Source organism: Urocitellus parryii, chromosome 8 (assembly GCF_045843805.1).
Source record: "Urocitellus parryii isolate mUroPar1 chromosome 8, mUroPar1.hap1, whole genome shotgun sequence".
NCBI classification, from domain to species: domain Eukaryota; kingdom Metazoa; phylum Chordata; class Mammalia; order Rodentia; family Sciuridae; genus Urocitellus; species Urocitellus parryii.
In genome coordinates this window covers 100,053,326-100,078,210 of record NC_135538.1, presented here as the reverse complement: position 1 = coordinate 100,078,210, position 24,885 = coordinate 100,053,326, and the positions used below count along the sequence as shown (strand labels likewise).

The following is a 24,885-nucleotide window of genomic DNA, read 5'->3' as shown; positions in this document are numbered from 1 at the left end:
AACGTTAATTGATTCAAGTTACCAAGCAATGATGGGCCACTTATATAATCTAGGCGTTATTGGGTGCTAGAAGGGATGGAGGGAAGATTAGATTCCAGTGTCCGTTGCTGTGACGACGGGAGTCACCTGACGCCTTGTTAGACAGTTGTAAGGTTCTATTGCTGGCCCCAGTGGGGTCGTCAGTAAACTGGAGTGATGTCCAAACATCATTACACGCTGCTCCAATATTAAAGCAAAGGGATTAGCAACTTATTGCAAGCAACCTGGATTTGTCATTGTGCTGTCGTTATCCAATTTCCAACTGCTAATGTGACTGTAGCCTGCAGGCAGAAGGACCTACAGCCAAACTTTAAAAAATGGGGGAGGAAAGTTCCCTCTATCCCTCCCAGTTTTAACCACCATTTAATAGCTTCCAATATCCACTCAGGTACGTGGAAAAAAATTTTTTTTTCTCTCCAATGCTTAAGTGCAGGATAAAGGAGAGAGATCAAGAGAATACAGAAATTTCCCCCAGTTCAGAGATCACCAGTATTCATTTCAATTCTTGTTTTAAAATCTGATACATCTAAAATGTTTACCCTGAGGAGGACAGGGTTATTTTTATTTGCATGGCAAACTCAGCAAACAGATAAATCCTATTGGTGAAAAACTAACTCCAGTCAAAACCAAGTGTGGTGGGATGAGGGTGGGGATCAGGAAAAGGAAGCCTTCCTCTTCAGCCTTCTCAAAGCTACTAGTCAGGTTCCTTGAAAGAACCTATTTTGATCGAATGATCAGGGTGTCCTGAGAATTTTTGTTCTCTTTTGCTTAAAATAGATTAAAGGGTCCTGGGACAGAGTGCTCACCTAGCATGTATGAGGCACTAGGTTCTATCCTTAGTACCACATAAACAAAATAAAGGCATTCTGTCCATCTTCAACTATGAAAGTTAAAAATAAAATAGATTAGAGAAGGCAGAAGAGTCTCTAGCATGAGGGGACTTAAATTCTATAGGAGTCTAGATGATACTACATCCTGGGGGGGGGGAGGGGGAAAGTAAGTCCCCTACTCAACTGTGCAGGACAAACATGTTAGTCCTCCTGTTATGTACACTGTTCAAGGCACTGTGAGATACAGGAAGATAAATAAGACAACATGACCTCTGCCCCTCAGGAGTGCTCTCCTTTATAATTTGTAAGACAAGAATAACTTTCCTGGCTCTCCTTCTGAATTGATGCATACCATTTTACTTCCATTCCATGATACTCATGCTTCCCTTAAACCCACTCAGGCTTCCTCAGAAGCTGTCAACTCCCCGGAGGGAAGATGTGCCTTACAATCTGACAGTTTTCTTTGGGCGCTATGGTGCAGTGGTTTTGAGCCTGGAACATTATAGGCACCCAATATCTTTCACTATAGTAATCCTGCCAGCTCAGTGCCAGTTGTGTTCTTCCTGTTCTCAGGTCACTATTGCCTATGGAAAGCCACCACCCATTCTGGCCTGGCCAGTTTCCAGTTCTGATGAGCCACTCAAGCAATGTGCTTACTGCTCTGCTATAGTATTTTTGATTAAACTCTTGTGATTCCTTTCCATTGCTCATTTAAAATTGAGATTTGAGGCAACCTAGGTGTAAACTGCACTGTGTTAGGAATATATAAAGACACGGAATAAATTTGGTATGTCTTCAATAATATCAATTAAAACATTAAGTTTAGAAAACAAAAGTGAAGTATGGTAATTGGTAAATGATTTGAAATAATATTTTATAATAAACCTAACAAATATTTTATCAAGAATGGAAACTATAACTGAATTTTAAAGATCTTACAAAAATATTAAAAATCTCCTGTTTATATTGGGAGACTATAACAGTCACAGTCTGGCCAGGAAAAGCAGAAACCACTCAAGGTTTTTCTAAGGAAGAGATTTAATATAAGGTATTATTTACATAGGACTGTCAGAATAATAGAGATGCCATTAAGTTTACATTTCACTATTTGTCATAAATATCAAATGATCATTTATTGTGAATGAAACTGTATTAGGAACTCTTGGGAATACAGCAGTAAGTTGAAACCTTGACTACTGAATAAATATAAAAATGAAAATAAATTCAAGTCAGTTTTATGGAAAACTATACTAGTGGTTAAGCTGGTTCATATTTAATTAATGATTTTTTTGTAAGAAAGATAGAATGATGTTAATATATTCTAATAAGCTAGCTGAATAAATGTTTTTTACCCCTCCACTAAAAAAAAAAATCTAGATTTTATAGAATCCATATAATAGTTTGAACATAATAGCTGTTAAAATAATGTTTGGGGAATTAAAAAAAAAACACCAAAATGTAGCATTTCGTGAGTCTATTGCAGTTACTTATAAATTTGCCATGTGTGCACAAAAATCTTAACTTATTTGATTTTTAGATAGTGTGATTCAATTTTGGAATTAGAATCTCATATACGTGAAAGCAGGGAATCGCTGGATGCAGACATGTCAGCAGCAGCAAAAGATTACAATTAACATCCTGTTCACAAGGAAAATAGAAAATAAAAGATGTAAACTGCAGAACAAGAATCAAAGATTTAGTGTTCTGAGACCATTTAGTATAAGAACAATAGTCCCCAAGGGCATTATTGCAGAAACAGTGCTGTGAAATAAATGATAGTTTTAATGATAACCATGAATCATCAATAAAAGTGTGAATGTTCTCTGTTATTTCCCATTTAATAAGGCTGTTATGTAATCTGTCTTTTTTTTTTTTTTTTTTTTTTAGTTTTAGTTGAAGACTTTTTAAAATGCTGCTAGTAATTAAAGGAACAACTTTTAATTGTTTAGAAAACTTGCTTATGCAGAACTTAAGGCCACAAATATGAAACATTATTACAATAATTTTGTCATTCACCTAACTTAATGAAGTAGTGAATTTACTCTGTAGTGAAAAGATGATATGGCATCAAAATACTCTGCAGTGGTAAGGTCATGGCTTTGCAATGAGGAACTGGCAACACAGGATTATCTTCCAAGACAAAGGTTCTACCAATCTTGAAAGCTAATCCTCTTGTGTTGAAAACTCTGCCTTGCATACTTCAAGTAGCTATTTCCTAGAAGCAGGTGCCTGGGTTGCAGAAATAAAAACCTGAACTGATATCAGTTAACTGGCATCACCTATTGACTCTCCTAGTTTTCTTCTCTGTTCTAAGGCAATTTAAAAGTGTACTTCTTATGTAGAAGAGGGGAACTTAAAAAGCCACTAATGTGATAAATACACACACACACACACACACACACACACACACAAACAAACAAACACACAGATGTAAATCTCCCACACTGTCATTATCCCTTTAATGGACCCACAACTGTTTTCTGGGTCCATGGTTCATGACAATGTCACAATCAAAGAGCTTTATGCTTTGCAGCATAACAGAATACCACAACTTAGAATTACACCAGTGCATTATTCATTAGGGAATGGGTGAGAATCTAAATAGGCTCAGCTGAGTTCCATTCACTTGAAGAGGCTCTCAGGAAGAATCCAGTTCCAAACCCATTCTGGGTATCAGCAGAATTCATCCCTTGTAGCTGTAGAATTGAAGTCCCTGTCTGCTCACTAGTGGCCAAGCAATGTCCACTGTCTCCTCATAGAGTCTACCTACCATGCTTTTCACATGTCTTTTTCCACCTTAAAAGCAGTGACACATTAGGGCCTTCTCACACTTCAAAGGCTCTGCTTTCCTCTTCTGCCATTTTTGACCACAGGAGAAAGCTCTCCTTTTTTAAGGGCTGTGTCCTTGGTTGAGATGATTTTGATAATCCAGAATATTCTCCCTATTTTATAGCTTATAGTCAACTCTGCCAAATACCAAATATACATATTTCTCTCCCACAAAGCCAAAGTTGGTACCTTCTTGAAAGTAAGCAACACGCTCCTGGAAATGCAGCAATCCAACATGGCCTCATTTTTTGAAGTTTCCAAAGCCCCATTAGATTAACAAGAATGAATCTCTGGAGAACATACATGGTACTTTTCCAGGAAGGACTGGTTGCTGGACTCATTTCTGCTGTCTCAAGGTCAATTCATTAGCTTGTCAATGGCTCTCCAGTGAGTTGAATGGAAGTCTCCACTGACACTGATCAAAGCTGAAGGAAACAAAGCTGTCCTTGGGGCCTGCAAGGCTGGGGGGCTATATTTACCATATTTGGCAACTCCTAGGAGTTGAGAAACCTTGCTAATTCTCTTTCAATTGCATAGAACATGGGTTTCTCATTCCGCAAAGATTTGTTCAGTCATGCTTAAAAAGCAGACTTTATCTTCAGAAGATTTACTTTTTGAATTATGTCTAGGAAACCTCTCTTAAAATACCAGAGAAATAGAAAGAAATGGAGGATATAACACATTCCAACAGAAAATCAATGCTACAATATACACGTTCAGTAGTTTCTTATTAAATCAGAAATATCTGAGTCAAAAGTGAAAACATGGGGACTATGATGAATGGTGGGTGAAAAGTAAAAGTGATCTTTTTCTCTGGTGCTCTCTCAATTCCTCGTGATGGAATGATATGCCGCACTCTATGTGGGTGTGTGCCTGACTGGTGTCAGACCCAATATCTGCAAGAATTCCTCAGATGTACCTTGATTGTTCTACCCATTGACTTTTCTCTTTCCAGTTAAGGATCGAATATTCACCGAGTAGTTTTATACAAAAATCAAAATCAGTCATTTTGGAATGATGACCTATGAGGACAGGTCAGAACTATAATTCTAAGTAAAATCAAGCAATGGGCTGAATGAGGTACACATGCCTATAATATACTTACAGTAACTCAGTGAGACCTAAATAAAATTATGGTAAAGGAAAGAAAAAAACTAAGCATAACCTAAGATGTATTACTTATAAAATTTTTTAGATTCCTAATATTTCATGTACAATATAATAACATCACTAATAAGGTAAAAGTTTGATGGCTGGCAAAAATATTCAAGATTTAATAGCTTGAGCAATCATAAACTATAAGTACTTTTTAATTCTAAGCTAACAATTTCCAATGCCCTTCAAATACACCAGATTGGGGAGGGGAAACAAAAACAAACAAACAAAAATGGCTTCAGCTTTCTTTTCACTGAAAAAGAACACCTATCTTCATTTTAAAGACAGTACAAAAATGCTAAGCATCATTTGGATAGGTCACCCTGTGCATAAAAAGGCAACGAATGTATTTATGAATAGACCTGTGAGTGTGAAGGAGTCTCTCTTTTTGTTTCTCCTTTTTGTTCAATTCTAGAGAACCCCACACACATAGAAGATGGTTGTTTACAAATAAATACTATCCATTAAATATTAGTTGCTCATTTATTAGCACTACCAAAAAATGACAAAAGTAGCAAAAGAATTACTTTTTCATCTTAGCAATCCCAGAGACTAGCCCCTTGCTTAAATTTATTATATTAATAAGTAAGTGAGCAAATTAACTGAAAATAAGTTGCTTCAGAAAAACATTTTTATATACTTTTACTTTAAGTTACCAAAATAAAATGTCTTTAAATGCCTGTAATCTTTAAATGACTTTTTGAGCTTTTTTTCTCATCTTTAAAACAGAGCCAGATTATGTGATTCAGTGTAAGTAGGTTGACATTTGCAATTACGTGTCAATATGAACACAAGAAATCAGTCTTCAGGGAAGGTACTAGGGAGTGAAACTAATCAAATTATATTTTTATATATACACAAGTTAGCCACAATGAAACACATATTATCTATAATTAATAAGCACCAAAAAATGCTTTAAGAAAGATCAGCCCTGATTCTGATATTATTATGTTAGTACTTACCCATAGCCAATGACTCCTTGAGTCACCACTAATGCCCCAAAAGTCATATTCAGAACATTCTGCAGCACTCCGGTCTGATGAGCAGTGATGACTTGGCGAGCCAACTTCTGTAATTTGCTACTTGATAAGGATGGGATCAGTTCAGAGCTCCTTACTCTTGGCAGATCACCAATTTCAATGATGATCACTTTTGAGATAGTTTCCATAGTGGCTGGTGGTAAGATTGTGTCTGAGCTCATTTCCATGAGAGATCTACGCCGACCAACTCTTCTATAATGACTGGCACAGGTCACAGTTGGGCAATTGCGCTTTCTTTTGGCTCTACTGTCAACAATGGTCTTTAAGGTCCCTTCATTGCCAGGCATCTCATGAGTAAATCTGATTTGGTTTTGATCAATCTGTAGGAAGTTAGTTAGTTTCTCAAGCATCACTGTTTCCCAGCCTTTTTCTAGGACTGAAATTGTCACAGTGAAGGCCAAATAAATGGAAAGCCCTGTGCGTATTTCAATGGGCTCCTCTCCTTGCAGGACAACATACAAGAGGTTATCCATGATGTTGAAATAGTTGGCACCAATAGGCTCATCCAGCAATGAGGAAACTGATTGCACTAGGGTAGGTGGAATAAAATATTCCCCTAAGAAAATGTGGGGTCTCTGGAGCTCATGGTAAAATACAGCCAAAAGAAACTTAGAGGTATTTTTGTTTCCCAATAGGTGAAAACGTAAAACTTGAGGAGTCTGATCTACAAAGCAGACCTTGGTGATTTGCCTGGTAGGTAAAATGGTATAGAAAGTGGATACAGGCCTAGGGGTAGAGCAGAGGGTATTGGCATTTACACTACTAAATACATCAACAAAACCACTAGTAACAGATACAACTGGATATACATTATGGATTCCCCAAGTGATATCAACATTTTCAATAATTAGGAGTACTTGGTCAGTCTGTTTGCACATAAAGCCTTGTATCAATGCTCGGTAAGTACATTTCTGTTCTTCTCTATATGTACCTATAAAACAAAGAAAAATAAGTGACACATGAGCCATGATCACTCAAAGATGATCTGCAATCCATCACTCCCATTCTCTGTAACTTCCTGAAATATCTATTGAACATCTAAGTGTGCTGGATTGAGAGTACAAAGATTTTTTTTTTTTTTTTTTTTTTTTGGTGGTGCTGGGGATTGAACCCAAGGCCTTTTGCATGAGAGGCAAGCATTCTACCCACTGAGCTATATCCCCAGAAAGAGTACAAACAAAGAAATTGGGAAAAATATGAAAAGATATATGCCTTAAATAATAGCTGTTTGTTGTATTTTAATTATACTACATGATGTATACTATTTGAAGTTGGTAAAAATAATAACTAAGTGTAAAAAGAGTTGAATCAGTAAAAGACTTAAGTTAGAAATAATCACTAAAAAATTTGGAGGAAAAAAATTTTTTTCCCACTCTCACACATGCTATACAACACAGAGTACTTCATCAAAACCGCAGGGATGTTTCTCCCCACCAATAACCAGTTCTCCATCTGACCCCAATTGGATGCCATACAACTTAAATCAGTTATGACACTACCTTTTATTATCATCAGACCCACAGGATAAGGGCTTAGTCTCACACACACTTCAGTTACTATCACAAGTCCCAGACGTGACTTGTGCTTCTGACTAATCAACTGTAAATCAGGGTTCCCTTACCCTGTCCTTGGGATCAATTAATTTGTTTAAAAGGCTCAGCACTCAGGGAAACACATTATTCATGTTAGACATTTATTATAGAAGATACAACAAAAGATACAAACCCCCAAAGGGAGGAGATACATAGTATAAAGTTCATGGAAAGAGGCAAAAAAAAAAAAAAAAAAAAAAAAAAAAAAAAAAAAAAACCCACCTGGCACCTCCCCATGTTCAGCCATCCACAGGCTCCCCAAACCCAGTCCTTTTGGATTTACATAGAGGCTTCATTATGAAGGCAAAATTGATTAAATCATTGGCCTTTGGTGCTCAACTCAATCTTCAGCCCTTCTCCCTTCCTTGGTTGTAAAGGGGTGGGGCTTAATATTCCAATCCTCTAGTCACATGGTAGGATCCCCTGGCCACCCACCAACAGCCTGAGGCTATCAGGAATCCAACAAAACTCACTTCAGTAGGACAAATGATGGTCCTATCACCCAGAAAATTCAAAGAATTTAAAAGCTCTGTGTGAGAAGTTCCCATCACACAGAAAATGACAAAAATCTTAGGAGTTTTGGCTTAGGAACCCCTAAATATTAGTACAAAATATTTCCTATCATCTATATCCAAAGAGGTTCTAGGAGCTCTAACTCCATTGTAACAGAGACCAATATATGTGATTCTCAATATATATATATATATATATATATATATATATATATATATACACACTATACCATAATATCCCAGCTCCATAATGGATAAGGGAGAAGCAGTAATAATATTCAAGTTAATGGACAAAGAGGTGAATTGAGGGGATTGTAAAAGAGAATTTATGGAGGTATGCTAACATTGAAAATACATATTATGATTGGAATGTAAAAGAGTTCAGATGTCAAACTTCAAAATTTTCTCACACTTTCTTTTCCCCCAAATATAAAGAATAAAGAAGAGCAGTAAGATAAAAAGAAGAAAGTAATAATTTGGGAAAATTGTTGACATTAAATAAAGCACAAGTTGAGGATGGTCAGGCTAATAAAAAATTTTTAAATAAATATCATTATCTATTTTCCCACCATTCCTAATTGCCCTGTGAACCTATGATAATTCTCGTTCTGAATCCCCAGTGATATTTTATCTCCCAAAAAGATTTCCTTTGCTTTAAAATAAATTTTCACAAAATATTTTTGCATTGTTTCCTAGATAGTTTGAATTTCCTTTAGTGCAAGTTCTTCAAAGTAATTTGAAGAATTAAAAAATATCAAAATTACTAATATAAGAAACACTGTTTGAACATGATCTATGTTTTCCCCAAGTCTTCCTTCCATATGATATTATTATAAGTCTATTTCAATATTGTCCATGATATCACTAGATTTAATTACCAAAATGTTGCCTTGGAAATATAGAACATGCTTTCCTTTTCCCTTGAAAATAATAGCAAAAACAATGATGGTAAAAAAAAAAATCACAACAGAAATTACAAAACATTTCAAACTGAATAATCAAAATTTTAACATAAGAAAATATGTGGGAAGTGGTTGAAATATTACCTCTAAGGAAAGTTGCAGTGTTGAATGTGTATATCAGAAAGAACAATTTAAGAGAAATGCTTTATAATACACTTTAAGAAATTGGAAAAACGTCTAAAATACAACTTGATAATATTAATTTGCATACTTATAATTTTCTAAAAGAGAAGATCTTAAATATTCTCACACAGAGATGCATATACACCTACACATACACACACAAGATAATTGTTGATGCATGTTAGTTAATTTGATAACGAAAGTCATTTCACAATGTGTATGCATCTCAAAACATCACATTGTACACCTTAAGTATATACAATTTTTTCTCATTTATGCCTCATTATATATGGAAAAGGACCAACATATCAAGAGTGAAAAAAAAAGAATTCATAAAAAGAGCACACAACCTGTAGTAAGATGAAGTAAAGAAATAATAAATTTGACAGTAGAAATCAGTGAAATTGAAAAGAGACAACCACAACAATAAAACAAAACAAGAAAAAGTGAACAAAGTGTTCTTGGGAAATAACAACAGACCAATTAATCTAATATAGACTGATCATAGAAAAAGAAAAAGAGAAAGATTACAAATCACCAGTTACAGGAATGCAAGGTATATTATTACAGATCTCACAATAAAGGATAATTTAACATTAGAAACCTTATGCCAACAAATTTAACAATGTAGGTGAAATAGATTTCTTAAAAACTGACACAGGATGAAACAATTTTGAATTGCTCTATGCCTCTTAAAGAAATTGGGCTTATTAAACTGAATGCTGAATTATTCATTTAAGCAAAAATTTAATTATCATATCCAAAAGAATTGTCACTTTTACACGGTATGTTTTCTCCTTGTGGTTCAATAATATGATAATGCAGATTTTAAGTTAAGAATTATCTTCAAAATCATGGATCCAGTTGAAAGTAAATTCACTGAATGATCTTGGTGGCCATAGAAATTATGCTTTGAGACCTTGGTGACCAGTCTCAATTATAGTTATATCCTTTCCGAGTGACAGTTAGTTGGCCTTTCCTCATGAAAAATCCTTGAGTCACATTGATTCTCCTTTTCTAAGTTCTAGCGTTCACTATTTTCACATATATATTTTTTCCAGCCATGATGATGTCATTGATTAATAATTCACATTCCACCCAGTTTTACACATCTCTGGTTATTTATACATCTCTTCCTTCTTCCTGCTTCTCATATAAGAGATATAATGTCTTCTGAAGTGACCGCTATGGACTGCTAAATTCTTAGATATGATTCTCAATCAGTCTCTACTACTAGATACCTATATGTAATTAAATATCTCACCTAACCAAAGTAGGCAATCTTGCCCTTAAGGGATTATGGCTCAAGGGCAGGACTATATCTCATACTTAAATTACACCAAAGATTAACATTTTACTTCAAACACAGTAGAAGCTCCATAATACATATTGGCTAATTAACATGTAATATTCTTTTAAAAGTTCCTCTTGTTCTGTTATTTTTTCTAGGCATCTAGTGATAAAATTATTCCATAGCTCATGTATTTTTAAGACAATGCAAAATAAAAATTATAATCAAGACTGTCAAATATTTTATTGTATTTTCCCCTAAATTGATGATTAATATATGATAACTCTGAGAAATTCAACTATTTCATGAGTCCATAAGATGAAAATTATGACTGGCTATGTTTACATAGATTTTCTTCTGTTCTTGATTCACATTGATTTGTTCACAATAGACTGTGACATAGAGTGTTTTGGGAATCACTCATTTATTCATTAAATAAACAAACATGGAGGTACGTGAATTTTTCCATAATTACATTCCTGATAACAAGAGCATTCTAAGGCTAAGATAACAAAAGTGAAACATTTATTTCAAGATTCAAGTACTCTTTTGGAGTAACAAGGTACAGGGGCTATTTGTATACAAACATACTTCTTCAAAGAGGTCCACTGAAAAAGTCCTTTTAATTTTTTGATTGATTTTTCCAATTCCACCCAGAAGCAAATCCCCCCAAATTCTAGTCCCCCAAGCCATCTCTGCCCTCAGGATTCCGGAGCCTCTATTCATCTATTCAGCAGTGACACTGGATGGAGAAGAACAGAGCTGACCCTCTTTGTGGCAGACTAGACTTAAAGATGGGAAGACCTTGAGTCAGAGAATAAGGGAAAGAAGGAGAGAAGGGTTTGAGATAGGAAGAGTTAGAGTTTTGAGGTGAGCATTTGAGAGGGCACAATCCCTGCCGAAAGTGTAGTAAGCACACATGTACATTTGTGAGAGTCTAGTTTAGGCTTCGTGCCCATGAGTAAGGTCAAAGACTATGAAAAATCACACATCTTCAAGATTCATTGGAGTTCTGTGTGAGTTGGATTAAAAGATCTAGAAACTAAAGGACGTGAATAGATATTCACTGGAGTTCCATGTGTATGTTTAAACAAAAAGCAGGAAGAAGATTTTCTTACCTCATAACCTCTCCAATAATAAAGACCTAGTTGTCTTATTGTTACTAGTAAACATCGTGCTGGGTCTAGGGACAGGCACAGAGGGCTTTTCCACTACATGTTAACTATTTGCTGGCTTAAGCTTAGCCAATTATCTTCCTGACTTCAAAGGAAAAAGTGCAATGCCAATTGCATGCATTGTTCCCATCCCTAATTATCCCCCCTTTTTTTTTCTCTTAAAATTATGTGTATGAACATCTTCTGTGAAAGGACTAAAGCATTCTGATTTCTCCAACATTTAGTTGAAAATAGTGCCTTGTAGTAGTCTGTTTCCTATTGCTAATAACACAGTACCATCAACTGGGTAAATTATAAAGAAAAGAGCTTTGTTTTGGCTCACAGTACTGGTGCAAGGTCTAGGAAGCACTTCTGGGGATGACTTCTTGCTGTCAGAGTCCTGAGGAAGGAGGTCCTGGCATCACATGGTGAAAGAGATGAAGCAAGTGTGAGTCCTCTGGTCTTTCTCTTTTCATAAAGCCACCATAATTCAGTCATGGGGGCTCCACCCTGATGACCTTGTTCCATCCTAATCACCTCTCAAAGACCCCACCTCTAAACAACAAACAATATGGTTGTATTCCATTTCCACCGTAGTGACACCTCATAACCAGGATTAAATTTCAGCATACATTTTTGGAGGAGACAAATCATATTCAAATCATTATTTAAGCACAAAGCGTTTCAACAAACATTGGTTATTATAAAATAATCTCCCCATGCTTTCCTCCCATATTATCAAGGACACACCCATTTTGAATAAATGTGAATACAAAGATTAAATTTATCCTTTGGTTTAGATCTTCCTGACAAAAGAACATTTTTGCTATCCTAGGAATAACATTATGCAAAAAAAATCTGTAATAAATAACAAATTAACTATGTTTAAGGCTACCCAGGCTTGTGAAAGACACCGTGTTCCTCTAGTCCTGTGCTACTCAGCAGTCAGAGGTGAAGTTTTTTGACCACAGGATGAGAACAATGACAGGAAGTGACTTCCTCAACCTCTTCATAAGGGAGATGAACCTACCAGTGAGTATCATTTACACAATGGAAGCAGGTGTTTATATAGTTGAACACATTGTTGTAGTTAACTAGAGATGATTCTTTTTTAAAAGAAGATAAAACAGACAAAACCAACACATAATCCCACCAAACAATTACACAGTAACCTCTGGTAGTACAAGCCTACTACCTCTATGAGTTTTAACAATAAGATTTCAATCACAGGAATACTCTACATGGGTTGAAAAGTCAGTTTTTAAAAAAATATTTAAGTCTTTAAACCAGTCTGATACTCAAGATGAAATTGTAAAAAACATTTAATAGATAACTCAGAGCTTCTTAAAGTGTACAAGGAAAAAAAGATGGATGCTTGTATTTAGATGAAAGATAAAGTTCTACAGATAAGAAATCCCTGAAAAAAGAGACTGAGATAGGAGAGCAGATGATTGGCAGAGTAAGCATCTTGAGAGGCTAAGGAAGAACAGAGTTCAGAGCCCTTTCAAAAGCAAGTGAGACTTCATAGTGGCTGCCAATCTTACTGGAGTGAGATGGTATCTTAGGGTGGTTTTGATTTGCATTTCTCTGACTGCTAGAGATGGTGAGCATTTTTTCATGTACTTGTTGATTGATTGTATATCCTCCTCTGAGAGGTGTCTGTTCAGGTCCTTGGCCCATTTATTGATTGGGTTATTTGTTATCTTATTGTCTAATTTTTTGAGTTCTTTGTATACTCTGGATATTAGGGCTCTATCTGAAGTGTGAGGAGTAAAAATTTGTTCCCAGGATGTAGGCTCCTGGGAAAGCTGGGAATGGAACCACCATTTGACCCTGCTATTGCCCTTCTCGGAGTATTCCCTGAAGACCTTAAAAGAGCATGCTACAGGGATGCTGCCACATCGATGTTCATAGCAGCACAATTCACAATAGCTAGACTGTGGAACCAACCCAGATGCCCTTCAATAGATGAATGGATTAAAAAAACGTGGCATCTATACACAATGGAGTACTATGCAGCAATAAAAAATGACAAAATCATAGAATTTGCAGGGAAATGGATGGCACTAGAGCAGATTATGCTTAGTGAAGCTAGTCAATCCCTAAAAAACAAATACCAAATGTCTTCTTTGATATAATGAGAGCAACTATGAACAGAGCAGGGAGGAAGAGCAGGAAGAAAAGATTAACATTAAACAGAGACATGAGATGGGAGGGAAAGGGAGAGAAAAGGGAAATTGCATGGAAATGAATGGAGACCCTCATTGCTATACAAAATTACATATAAGAGATTGTGAGGGGAATGGGAAAATAAACAAGGAGAGAAATGAATTACAGTAGATGGGGTAGAGAGAGAAGATGGGAGGGGAGGGGAGGGGGGATAGTAGGGGATAGGAAAGGTAGCAGAATACAACAATTACTAATTGGGCATTATGTAAAAATGTGGATGTGTAACCGACGTGATTCTGCAATCTGCATTTGGGGTAAAATTGGGAGTTCATAACCCACTTGAATCTAATGTATGAAATATGATATGTCAAGAGCTTTGTAATGTTGTGAACAACCAATAAAAAAAAAGCAAGTGAGATTGGATAGGTTGAAAGATGCACATCTCCCATGGAGCAGAGAGGAGGAAGAACACATGTGCAGGTGGAGGTGGGTAGTAGGTGGGGGTGAGTAGGAGGTGGAGGTAAGTAGGAGGTGGAGGTAAGTAGGAGGTGGAAGTGGGTAGGCATTCTTTTCTGCTGGGAGATGTGCAACAAATCAAGGTCATCAGCTGAAAGCCAAGAGTGAGAAGGGAAGCAAAGTGTTGGAGGGTTGACAATTAGGGGCAGAAGGTTGGATGGAACTTTTGTGGACTGAGAAAATGGGGTAAAATACTCACTGTGGAAGAGGAATAAACTCAGTATTACATGAAGGAATCAGTCTTTAAATGCAGGCAAAAATTTATGGATTCAAATTTAGGAGTAAGAACAAACATTATTTAAATTGAGAAAAAGAATCACAACACAATTGTAAGTTCAACCAGCCTTATATATAGCTCAAATTTGGTAGAAACTAGGGGAAAAAATGTTTTCTTGATACTACCAACTCACCTCTATATTTTTCCTTTATTTCTTATTATATATGTTTGTGTTGCTTTTTATGATAAAGATTATAAGATTTACTATAAATGTCTTACAAAGATAATTCAGTCTTTTCTTCAGTCTAGATAACTAAAACCTTTTTTTCAAGCATTGATAGTTTATAAGTTCAGTTCTTTCAGCTCCACAACTCACTTTTGATATGTATAAATATTCAGAATTGTTTAAAATATAGGATATTTTTATGATTTTTTCCTCCTATATAAGCTGTATTATCCAAATAAATTTTCACAGGCTGTCATTTATGGCACTGTCACTTCAATGCTACACCTCCTTCACCTCTTGCTTTATACTTGCACATCCTAAGACATATTCACATCACATGTAGAATCTGGTTCCTGTGTGTCATAGCACTAGGTAAGTAGACTCAGATCTTAAGTAGTAATTTCATGTAAAAGTGATTGTGAACCCCCAAAATAACACCCTACAAAACCAGACCAAACATGTGTCTAACTCAACTTCCCCTTAGCCAGATTCCAGAAAATGCTTTGGTCAGTACATTGTCATCTAACCTTATAGCACTTACAATGAAGGGGAATCTAGAATTGAAAGAGAGTGTACACTTAACTAACATTAGCTAAAAATATCTTAACATTAAAGATTTTACAAAAGCATAGATCCATGCAAACACATTGCTAGGACTCTTTTAGGATTCTTGGAAGGGACTCATGTAAATGAAGACCCTACAACCTAAACTGCATGGTCTTCACAGTAAATTGGTCTGGGTTGCAAGGAATATGAGCCAATGCCTTGACAGCCTAGTAAAACCTGGGACAATTAGGATAACAGATTCACTTAGGGCTGGGGTTATGCCCAGCAACTGAGAATAAGAGATTAAGGGTCACAATATTAGTAGTACCTGTGGGAGAATTAAAAGGAAGCATAGATCATTTAAGCTGCTTCAGAAGGAAAATAAAAGGTGGTGGCAGTTGCATATAGGAGAAAAATATACATGTAACTGGGTTTAAGCACAAATAAAGGGCTTTTGAACAAGTGAGCTAGAAAAACATAAGTTATAGTCTGATAGCAGGATACCTGTGTTCATTATTTTGAAGGTCAGTGGTGATGACAACTTCAATGTTATCATTGTTTCAGTGAGTGGTAAATGCAGTGAGTGAGAAAAGAAAATATCCCTGATTTAAAAAATTTAATAATAATGATAATTTTTATTAAAGCCTCTCCCTTTCAGTTATTCCTCTAGAGAAGACCAGAAGATAACTTGAGCAACAAGAGTCTGAATATACAAATGACCATGCCATATAGAAAAATGAAACTCAAAAAACCACCATCTATAGGAACCAGTCTACTGAGCCACCCCATTATCAGCAGCAACCAGTTCAAGAAAGGTAAACAATAACCCCTGAATAGCCAATACTTGATTAATAGCTGCAAATTTTCATAATAATTCACTGTTTTGCCACTAGCCTCTAAGCTAGTGGATTTTTAACCAAATATACACCCGTAGCCAATCATATCAAATGCCCTATTTAGTTGGCTCACCTACAGTTTCCCAGACCAACAGCCTCCTCTCAGGGTGCACCTGAAACCCTCTCTCTTCTCCATCATAAAGACTTCTCACACTACCTTTGAGTCTTTGCAAAGATAGGTGATGACGGCTGACTCTCCTGCTGTAGCAAATTCAGGATAAAAAGTTTTTGTTTGTTCTCCTTTGAGTGATATTTATTTCCAAAGCAGTCAAGGTTTTGGCCAAATTATCTACCTTGATAAGAATCATGTCAGAGTTAGAATGGGAAAGAAAACAGCGATTCTGTCCCTATAATCAGAGAACAAAGAGCAAGGCCTACTACATGAGCATAAGCCATGGGAAACAGGGAGCACAGATAGTAAGCCAGATGGGGGCAGCCTGGGAGGTGCAGGGGTTTTACCTAATGGGTGTTACTCAGAGCATGGGAATAGGAAGGAAACTCAAGATCTGATGCTGTGACTTAAGGGGGACTTAAAGGGAGTGGGCATTTTTACAAGAAAGTGAGGTTCCAACAGAAGCAAAAGGGTGAAAAGAACGCTCTTTGAAGTTAAAGAAGATGGTGCTGATTTCAGCTTCAGAATTCCATGCAGCACTGGGAGCAAATTTTGGTAAAGGGGTGTAAAAGGTTAGTGAGCACATGAACATCTCTTTCCTGAGAGTGGTAGAAAAGTGGGTGTAGGTAGACTGTTCAGAAAAGGACACTGCATCCTCACACTAAGGGTGGTGTGGAAGGTATAGAATATGAGAAGGGATCTGAGGGCTCAGGCAGTCTTTGTCCCTGGGGGGCTCTGAGTTACTACTTAAGCAGATTTTATATGGACAGGATGGTGGTCACCCCAAGGTCATTTCTCCCAACATACAATGATTGCTTAGGCAAGCTGTAGGCACATAAATATCTAACAGGAAGTCTACAGACTAGTGGTGTGGAACCTGGAAGGGGCGCAGAATGGACAGGCCAAGGACAAATCTTGACCCTACAAGAAGCCTTCACACCACATGGTTAGCGATTCTTGCCTGCCTGCCTGCCTTTTATCTTACTCTTCTTCCCTAGCCTCCCTTATCTAAAACCTCTTGATAGCAAGTTTAATGATCCTTAATTCATAGATTAAAAAATAAATGAGTCACAGCGATTCTGACCCAATGTACTATTTAGTAGTAATAATGAGGTAGAAGAGGGAGGGAAAAAAAACATATTTCTAAACTTCTTTCTACATATGCCTCTGGCAAAATGAAATGTAATCTGAGCAATTTCCCTTTGGATTGCATTTAGACGTGAGGTTCAGGTGCGATGACTGACACTGTGAGAGAGGGCTACAATCCTTAGGGCTTTTCTGTACAATGTATTAACAAGCACACAGGGAAAGAATTTTGCTTATTGCCAAATCACATATTTGGTGAAATCTCATTTTTTTCATATTATTATTTGGCCTTTTAAATCAATATTTAAAAGGAGATTAAAAGTATAGTCACAAATATAAAAAAAAAAGGTGATAGTAGAAAAATGATCAACAAGTAATCTTGATTAGGCAGTTTTGCAGTCTAACTTGGAATCCTGGTCTTCCTAAATTACTCCAAGACTTTTTATTTTTATTTCTCCAGGACTTACCAATGATTAGGTGATGGGGTGGTTTTTATCAGTATCTTACCATTTTTCCTCCAATGTCATCTCTAGAGTTAATCAACTCTAGCATCTCAAATTTTGGCAGGGGGCAAAACCAACACACAGGGAAGCAGCACAGTTGTTTCGATCTTCATTTGGCAGAGAACACACAGAGTGATTACTTAGGTACCCTTAAGAGACAGTACACACAGAGCCAGGCAGCCTCACAGTTCAGTCCTCCAGCTCTAGTGGATAGGAGCTCATGGCAACAGTCTCACATCATCTCTAACTTGGGTTTCATTGTTTCTTCCTGCAGATTTCTTTCCCTCTTGCTTTTCTCAGTTGGAGAAGGTTTAGTTTTGAGTAATGATTATCTTTCCCACTTGTTTTTTGTCGTTTCTTTTCCCACTTTTCCAAATGGCCTTATCTGCCAGTCACAATTTTTGTGGTCTGCAATTCTGATCACTTTTAAATGAAACCCATGCTGGCTTTGGTAATCATAATGTCATTTACAATTTACCACTAAACACATTTATTCAGTTAGTAGCACACTGGAGAAAGAGAACTCCATATGAACTCACCGTGAAAGGCCTAATCTGATTATTTCCTCATGAAAATCCAGGCAGGGGTGCTTGTAAGAGGGGCTGAGGGAAGAAGGAGAAAAAGCAAGGTCTGGCCACAGCTGACTCTGATAATCAATGTGAACAGATAAGTGATCCAGCCTGTCAGGGCAGCCGCCCCGTCACCCCAGGGCATTCTTCTCAAAAAAGGCAAGAGTGGACAGCACTTAATGAATGCTGAGTGACCAGTGAGTATTGGCTTGGCATATGCTATTGCATTCAAGATGGACAAGAGCAGTGATAAAGTCCAGAAGCTCTTCTCTAAGTGGGGGAAATTAGATGAAGCAGGTTGTATATGTGTGTGCATGTGTGCACATGAGCACTTGCTCTGGTACACTTGACTTTCTAAAAACATCCTGGACATCAGCTCAGTCCACCTTTCCCTAGATTGGAAACCATGGATGTAAAAACCAAGACAAGAGGTGAGCTAGATCTGTCTGGAGGAGGAGAAAGGGGATCAGGGGTGTGTGTGTGTATGTGTGCATGTGTGTGTGTGTGTGTGTGTGTGTGTGTGTGTGTGTGTGTGTACATACACTCAGGTTGCTTCCAGGGTTCTAGCAAATATTAACTTTGTGTCAATATTTGTCCTTCCTGTCGTGAAATGAGGATTTTCCACCTCATTTCACGTTTGAAAAGAAAATATGCCAAAGGGGTTGTCTTTGCTAGGGAAAAAAAAATTAAAAGGAAAGAAAAAAGAAAGAAACAACTTCTATTTTTTATTTAGAAAAATGGATCAGAAGGAAAGAAAAAAAAGTATTTTTAAAATAAATGTTTTGACTCAAAGGCACATAGAATCCTTCCATCTTCCCATTTTCAACAGAAGAGAAAAATTTATGTGTTTAAAATTGAATGAAATACATCAACATTAATGATTTTTTTTCCTCGAGGTTAACACCACCATTTCCCTCGATAATTTTTTAGCCATTTTGTGACAAATTTCACAATTTGTGGTACAGTAAAATATACAAGATTTTGACAAAAACAAAACATATGATCATTCTCTTACTTTCAAGAAATGAAAAGAAATCATTTACAATTTTTTTTTCTGTCAAACAACATTTACACCTCATTATTTCTAATCTAACAAATATAAATAGGCACAGATCAAATAAAGTGAAGACAGGTTGAATTTACCCCCATTTATATATGTTGTCACAGGTCCTCAGGCTATGAGGAGTGACACTCCAAAATCTCAAAGCCATGTTCCTAAGTATACAAAGTTAGTCAAAGAGATCTTCAGTAGAATTATTAAAGAAAATATGTTTTGGTCATATTAGTAATGGTAGTGCAAAATAGCCTGTTTTTTCAAAATGAGGAATGCTAGCTAAAAATTATGTTTTTAAAAGCTTCAAAATAATAAGTGGATATTATATTTGTAAAGTGAAAGTAACTAGAAGTGATGCTCTTATGCATAATATATTCAATCTAGATGACAGGAAACACAATTTTGTTAATTTAAAGTCTGGAACAGAGGTCTTTAAAGTCTACTGAGTGACCATAATATGGAATCTCTAGCTATTACAAATGGCATGTACGCTTAACTTATATTCAGAAATATATGAGTAAGTTGCATTTAATTATAATTATATTAATATATATTAATTATATATTATATATATATACAATTATAATAGTAATTATTATAAGTCATTTGAGAAATGTAAGTTCATTTGGTTGAAAAAGTACAATGAATATTGAAACTTTTAGTTCCTGGAATTTCAAAATAAATGCATTTCCAGATTGGTTTTCACAATTTGTTACACAGTGGCACTTAGGAGAGTAGTCAATCACCTCTGGTACCATTCTCAGTGAGGACAACAACTCTAATATCTAGTGACAGTGCAGTAAAATGTCTTTCAACACTCTGGGGTCCTGAGACCCCCCACATGAGAAGACAGTTCAAACAGACCAAAGATGATGTGCAGTTTAACAGGAAGTTGCTAGATAGGGGGGTGCACACATCTACAGGTATGGAAAGGGCTGGTCACCTCAGGAGCTACAGATCATAGCATCTGTCTCAACACTATGCACAATCTCATCAAAGTTCTGTACTTAGCTCCTTTTTCCATGGGGACACATTTCCATGTGAATCTAGAGAAATGGAAAACCACATAAAATCAGCCATTTCAGGGTGCCAGAAGTCCTTCTGCCTTCACTAAGTTCTTATGGGTGTTTCTGAATGTTTTCTATTTTTTAATAAAAGTGTTACTTTGAGAAAAATAATGATCAGGAAATAAAAAAATAAGTAATGAAGGAAAAGTAATGGGTCATACATGTAGAAAGACTTTCTTCTGACTCACCCATTTTCAATTTTGTTTTTACTTTTTTAGATTAAAAAAAAAAAGTCCTTACTTTTCTCAATGGAACACTAGTGGAACAAATTCCAGCAAATATTCTATATATTTTTCATTGTGCTGAAATGTCATCATTAATATTCAGTGGAAATAAATGTCTTGGAAAGTGCTATTGTATTTTTGCTATTTTGTTGTGATATAATTTCACCTGCAAATAACAATGAATTTGGTTCTATTCATGATTTTTATTCTTTGACTACTACACTGAAAGCAGCCGAGACAAATTCAAGTTCAGGAAGTACAGTTTACCCAGTGAAAGATCGTTTTAGAGTTGGAGAGATTTGCATTGCATTCTGCATCTGCCACTTTCTAGTTGCAAAACAAGTTACTTCTCCTCTCTCTGACTTAGTTTTTTCATTCATCAAAGGGATTAAGAATTGTACCCAGTTAGGCTGATGGAGAAGGTTAAATGATATGAAACATGCACAAAGTCCACAGCAAACTTGTCAATACATATAAGCTGTTCCACCTGCCATAATCAGAAAAGAAGTATTTTTAAAGTAACGTTGCACTTCCTTTTGCCTTTTTTTTTTCGGGGGAGGGGATCTTTCCTCTTTTTCTCATGAAGCAACTAGTATTTGCCTCATAGTGTGGAATAGCATGTATACGTGTTGCAAGCATTCATATGAATGTTGACGAAAGAGGCAAGTTACAGGTGAAAAACAAAAATCTATGTTTTAGGCAAAAGAGAACCACATATGTGTATGTACATATGTACATATGGGTTTGCATGCACATGCACATGTGTCTATAAGTAGAGCACTTATTTTATGCCTTTAATGAAAAAATAAAAACCTTGCAACATCCAAGATGGTTTTCCCTTTCATCTCTTCTTAACTTTCCCCTTCATTCATTTTGCAGTACTCTCCACCCGCCCCACTCTTACTCTCCACCTTCTATTTCTCTTTTGTTTGCATACCTTGCCTGTCAACTTTAAACAAAGCAACGTTCATGGGTTAGTTTAAAGGCAGGACAGCCAACAGCATTCTTTACAAATAAGATTCCTGGCACACTCTTTCCCCAGAATGATAAACTTATCACCTCTCCAGCCCTTGTTCTGAAGCAGCGGCAGTCATTTCTGCTGGATGCCAGAACTGAAATGAATGTGACTGTGCCATGGCCTGCTTTGAGCTGTGGCTATAATGAGATTTGAATGGGAAGCCCCGGACACAATAAATCTGCGCCATATGTGACCATTTCCTGTGTCAGTTCCTTTCTCATAACCAGTGGAGACTTTTTTTTTTCCCCCCTCTCATGACCCCACACCATGACTCTGAAATCTTTCATGGCTGCTTATGGGCCTCAGGCTTTTTACAGCAGTTGTATAAATAAATGAATTTGACAGCAAACATCATAACAGTTAGCAGTAATGTGTGTTCGCCACAAGTGCCTATACTGCTCACTGGAGAAATGGCAGAGGAAACAGCTTGTTTTGTTACCTAAACAAAAGTAGTTTCATTTGACAAGTGGTGAAAGAATTAGTCAAATTAACTTGAAATCCACTAGGACTATTTTTGCCAACTCTCCCTGCCAGGGAAATGTTCCCAGCTCCTCAGTGACCGTGACTCACAGGAGATAAATTTCCCCCTTTTATTCTGAGATAAAGATCTGGGCTGGGAATACAAAGCCTTTGCCTGATATTTTATATTAATCTTCTTTGCAAGTCAAGACTGCCCTGTATGGGAACTCAGGTACAGTGAAGAGTTTCTAAGAAAGCGTGTGGAAGAAAAGCCATGGCAGATGTTTCAAGTAAAGAGCAAGAGAGGTATCAGTAATGACCCAACTCCCTGATTTCCTGTGGATAGCAAACTGAAGCTTATGAGTTCTTTCTTTCCTTTTGCACTGACTTTATTCAAGAACAAAAATCTGTACACCAAAGTTGCCTAAGTAAAGGGAATTGGCAGCTGGGTGTAGTGGCACTTGCCTGTAACCCCAGCTATCAGGGAAGCTGAGGCAGAAGGATTCCAAGTTCAAGGTTAGCCTGGGCTACTCTCCAAGACCTTATCTCTAAAGAAAAAAATAAATTTAAAAATTGGGTTGGGGATGTAGCTCAATGGTATACAGCACCTCTGGATTAAATCCCTAGTACTACCAAAAAAAAAAAAAAAGTCAGGGGGTGGTTAGCATTTTCTTCATAGTTTCAGTAAAATAAAGTTGCCAATATTCAGTGACTTTTTGGTCAATTCACATAAACAAAAGGAGCCTAAATTTTTCTCAGTTGTTTGTAAGACCTTCAAAACACGTCTGGGACTGAGGATGTGGCTCAAGTGGTAACCCACTTGCCTAGAATGCATGAGTGCATGAAGTACTGGGTTCGATTCTCAGCACCATATAGAAACAAAATAAAGATATTGTGTTCACCTAAATCTAAAAAATAAATATTTAAAAAAAAAAAACACTTCTGTTGACCATGCTGGGAAAGATGGTATAGCATAGTGATGATTCTCATGACTTTGGGTCTATGAACTATGGTGCCAACTGTCTGCATTTAAATCTTGGCTCTGTTATGTTCTCTGTGACTTTAGTCAAGTAACTTCATGTCACTGTGCCTCAGTTTCCTCCTACAAAGAGAAAAGTTTAAAGATATGGTATTGTCTTGGTCTGTGACTGTTGCCATAATATAACACCCCTAACTGGGTATTTTATAAAGAAAAGAGGTTTATTTAGTTCACAGTTATGAGAATGGGCATTCAAGATTAGATGGGGCACAACTGGTGTGTTTCTAATGAAAAAAGTCCCATGCTACTCCACACATGGCAGAAAAATGGAAGTGCAAACAAGTTTGTGCCAAAAGAGCTGGAGACAAAGAGGGCTACATGCTCTATAATGTAAGGAACCCATTCTTTCACACATTGCATTGATCTTTGCATGAGGCAGAACCACCATGACCCAAACATCTCTTAAAAGCTATTCCCTTCTGTTCAACACCATTTTGTTGACAATTAAATATCAACATGAGTTTTAGAAGGGACAAATCATATTCAAAACATAGCAGGTAACACACTCATAATGTGAACATGACAAATGTATTTTAAAATGCTCAGAATAGTGCCTGTCACAGAAAACCTGTTATTATACAAAAAAAAAAAAACTTGGCATATAGTCTCTTTAGCAATATTGAATCTCTTTTCTCTGAGAGCTTGACATTGGCAATGGAATTTAAAACTTTGCAGGGAGAAAACCATAATAGTACCTTCATTCATTTAAATCAATGACAATGTGAAGGTCTAGTACAGCATTACCTGAATCAAAGACATCATCTAGACCCTAGATGTGTTTTTAGATGAAAGTTGTTTTCACTCTTTTGAAGGTGGGGCTCTTTGCCATGACTCTACAGTCTTCTCAGATTCAATAGAAATATCACTGGTTAAGGGGACAAAAGTCAGGAACTCCCATTAACTTATGAATTGTAGTCCAAGTATGTGATCTGATCCTGCTTTTGTTTTTACTTTTTAATAATGAAAAATGGCTTGCTAAAGTGTTTTGCTTATGTGAGCATATATAAGAAAGTGCTTTAAAATTTTAGGAGGCATGGATTAGAATCAATACGAACATATACTTCTATTTATAGAAGTATACACAGAGATTCCTACTGTCATCATTTTGACTGAATGAAATATCCACTTGGATAAACGTTTCTCCATAGCTAGTTAAATGATGGGGAAGAGCCAGACATAGTAATGAGTTGAGCTATGTAGAGACAAATGAAATATTAAAATTTTGCTCTTAGAGCAATGGCAACAAAACTTTCTCAAAAGAGTGCCAGTTGAAGGTAAAGGGATGTGTGGCTTTAATAAAACTATGAGAGACTTAGATGGGACAAAATAAATATATAGTTAAATGAGTTGGTTGTGACTGAGAGATGGAGGCCTGCTAGAAAATGAAATACAGAAGAGGCATCCTTCTGGTAAGATGGGTTTACTCCATTTCTAATAAAATCAAATGCAAACTCCACCTTGTCATTGCACCCCAGGTATTGGCTACTCTGAAACATCTAGGAAACTTAGATATTGGTCTGTGAGAAAAGGACTTTTTCCCTGAGGCGATTTCATGGTTATGGAATGTCATCTGATAAAACGCCTCCCTTGCTACTTCCAAATCCTTTTCCTAAGTCCTGCTTCTAGGATGCAGCTCCTCACTTTCCTTGAGATTCCC

The 24,885-nt window shown here is 36.5% G+C and overlaps 1 protein-coding gene across 1 annotated transcript in view; it reads right to left on the bottom strand.

Moving 5' to 3' along the window:
- Pkhd1 (PKHD1 ciliary IPT domain containing fibrocystin/polyductin) overlaps window positions 1-24,885 on the bottom strand; it is a 426,978-nt gene that overhangs the window by 33,160 nt on the left and 368,933 nt on the right. Inside the window, exon 60 of the mRNA XM_026400889.2 lies at window positions 5,816-6,824. Within this exon, the coding sequence (XP_026256674.2) occupies window positions 5,816-6,824 (1,009 nt within the window). The remainder of the gene's footprint in view (window positions 1-5,815; window positions 6,825-24,885) is intronic.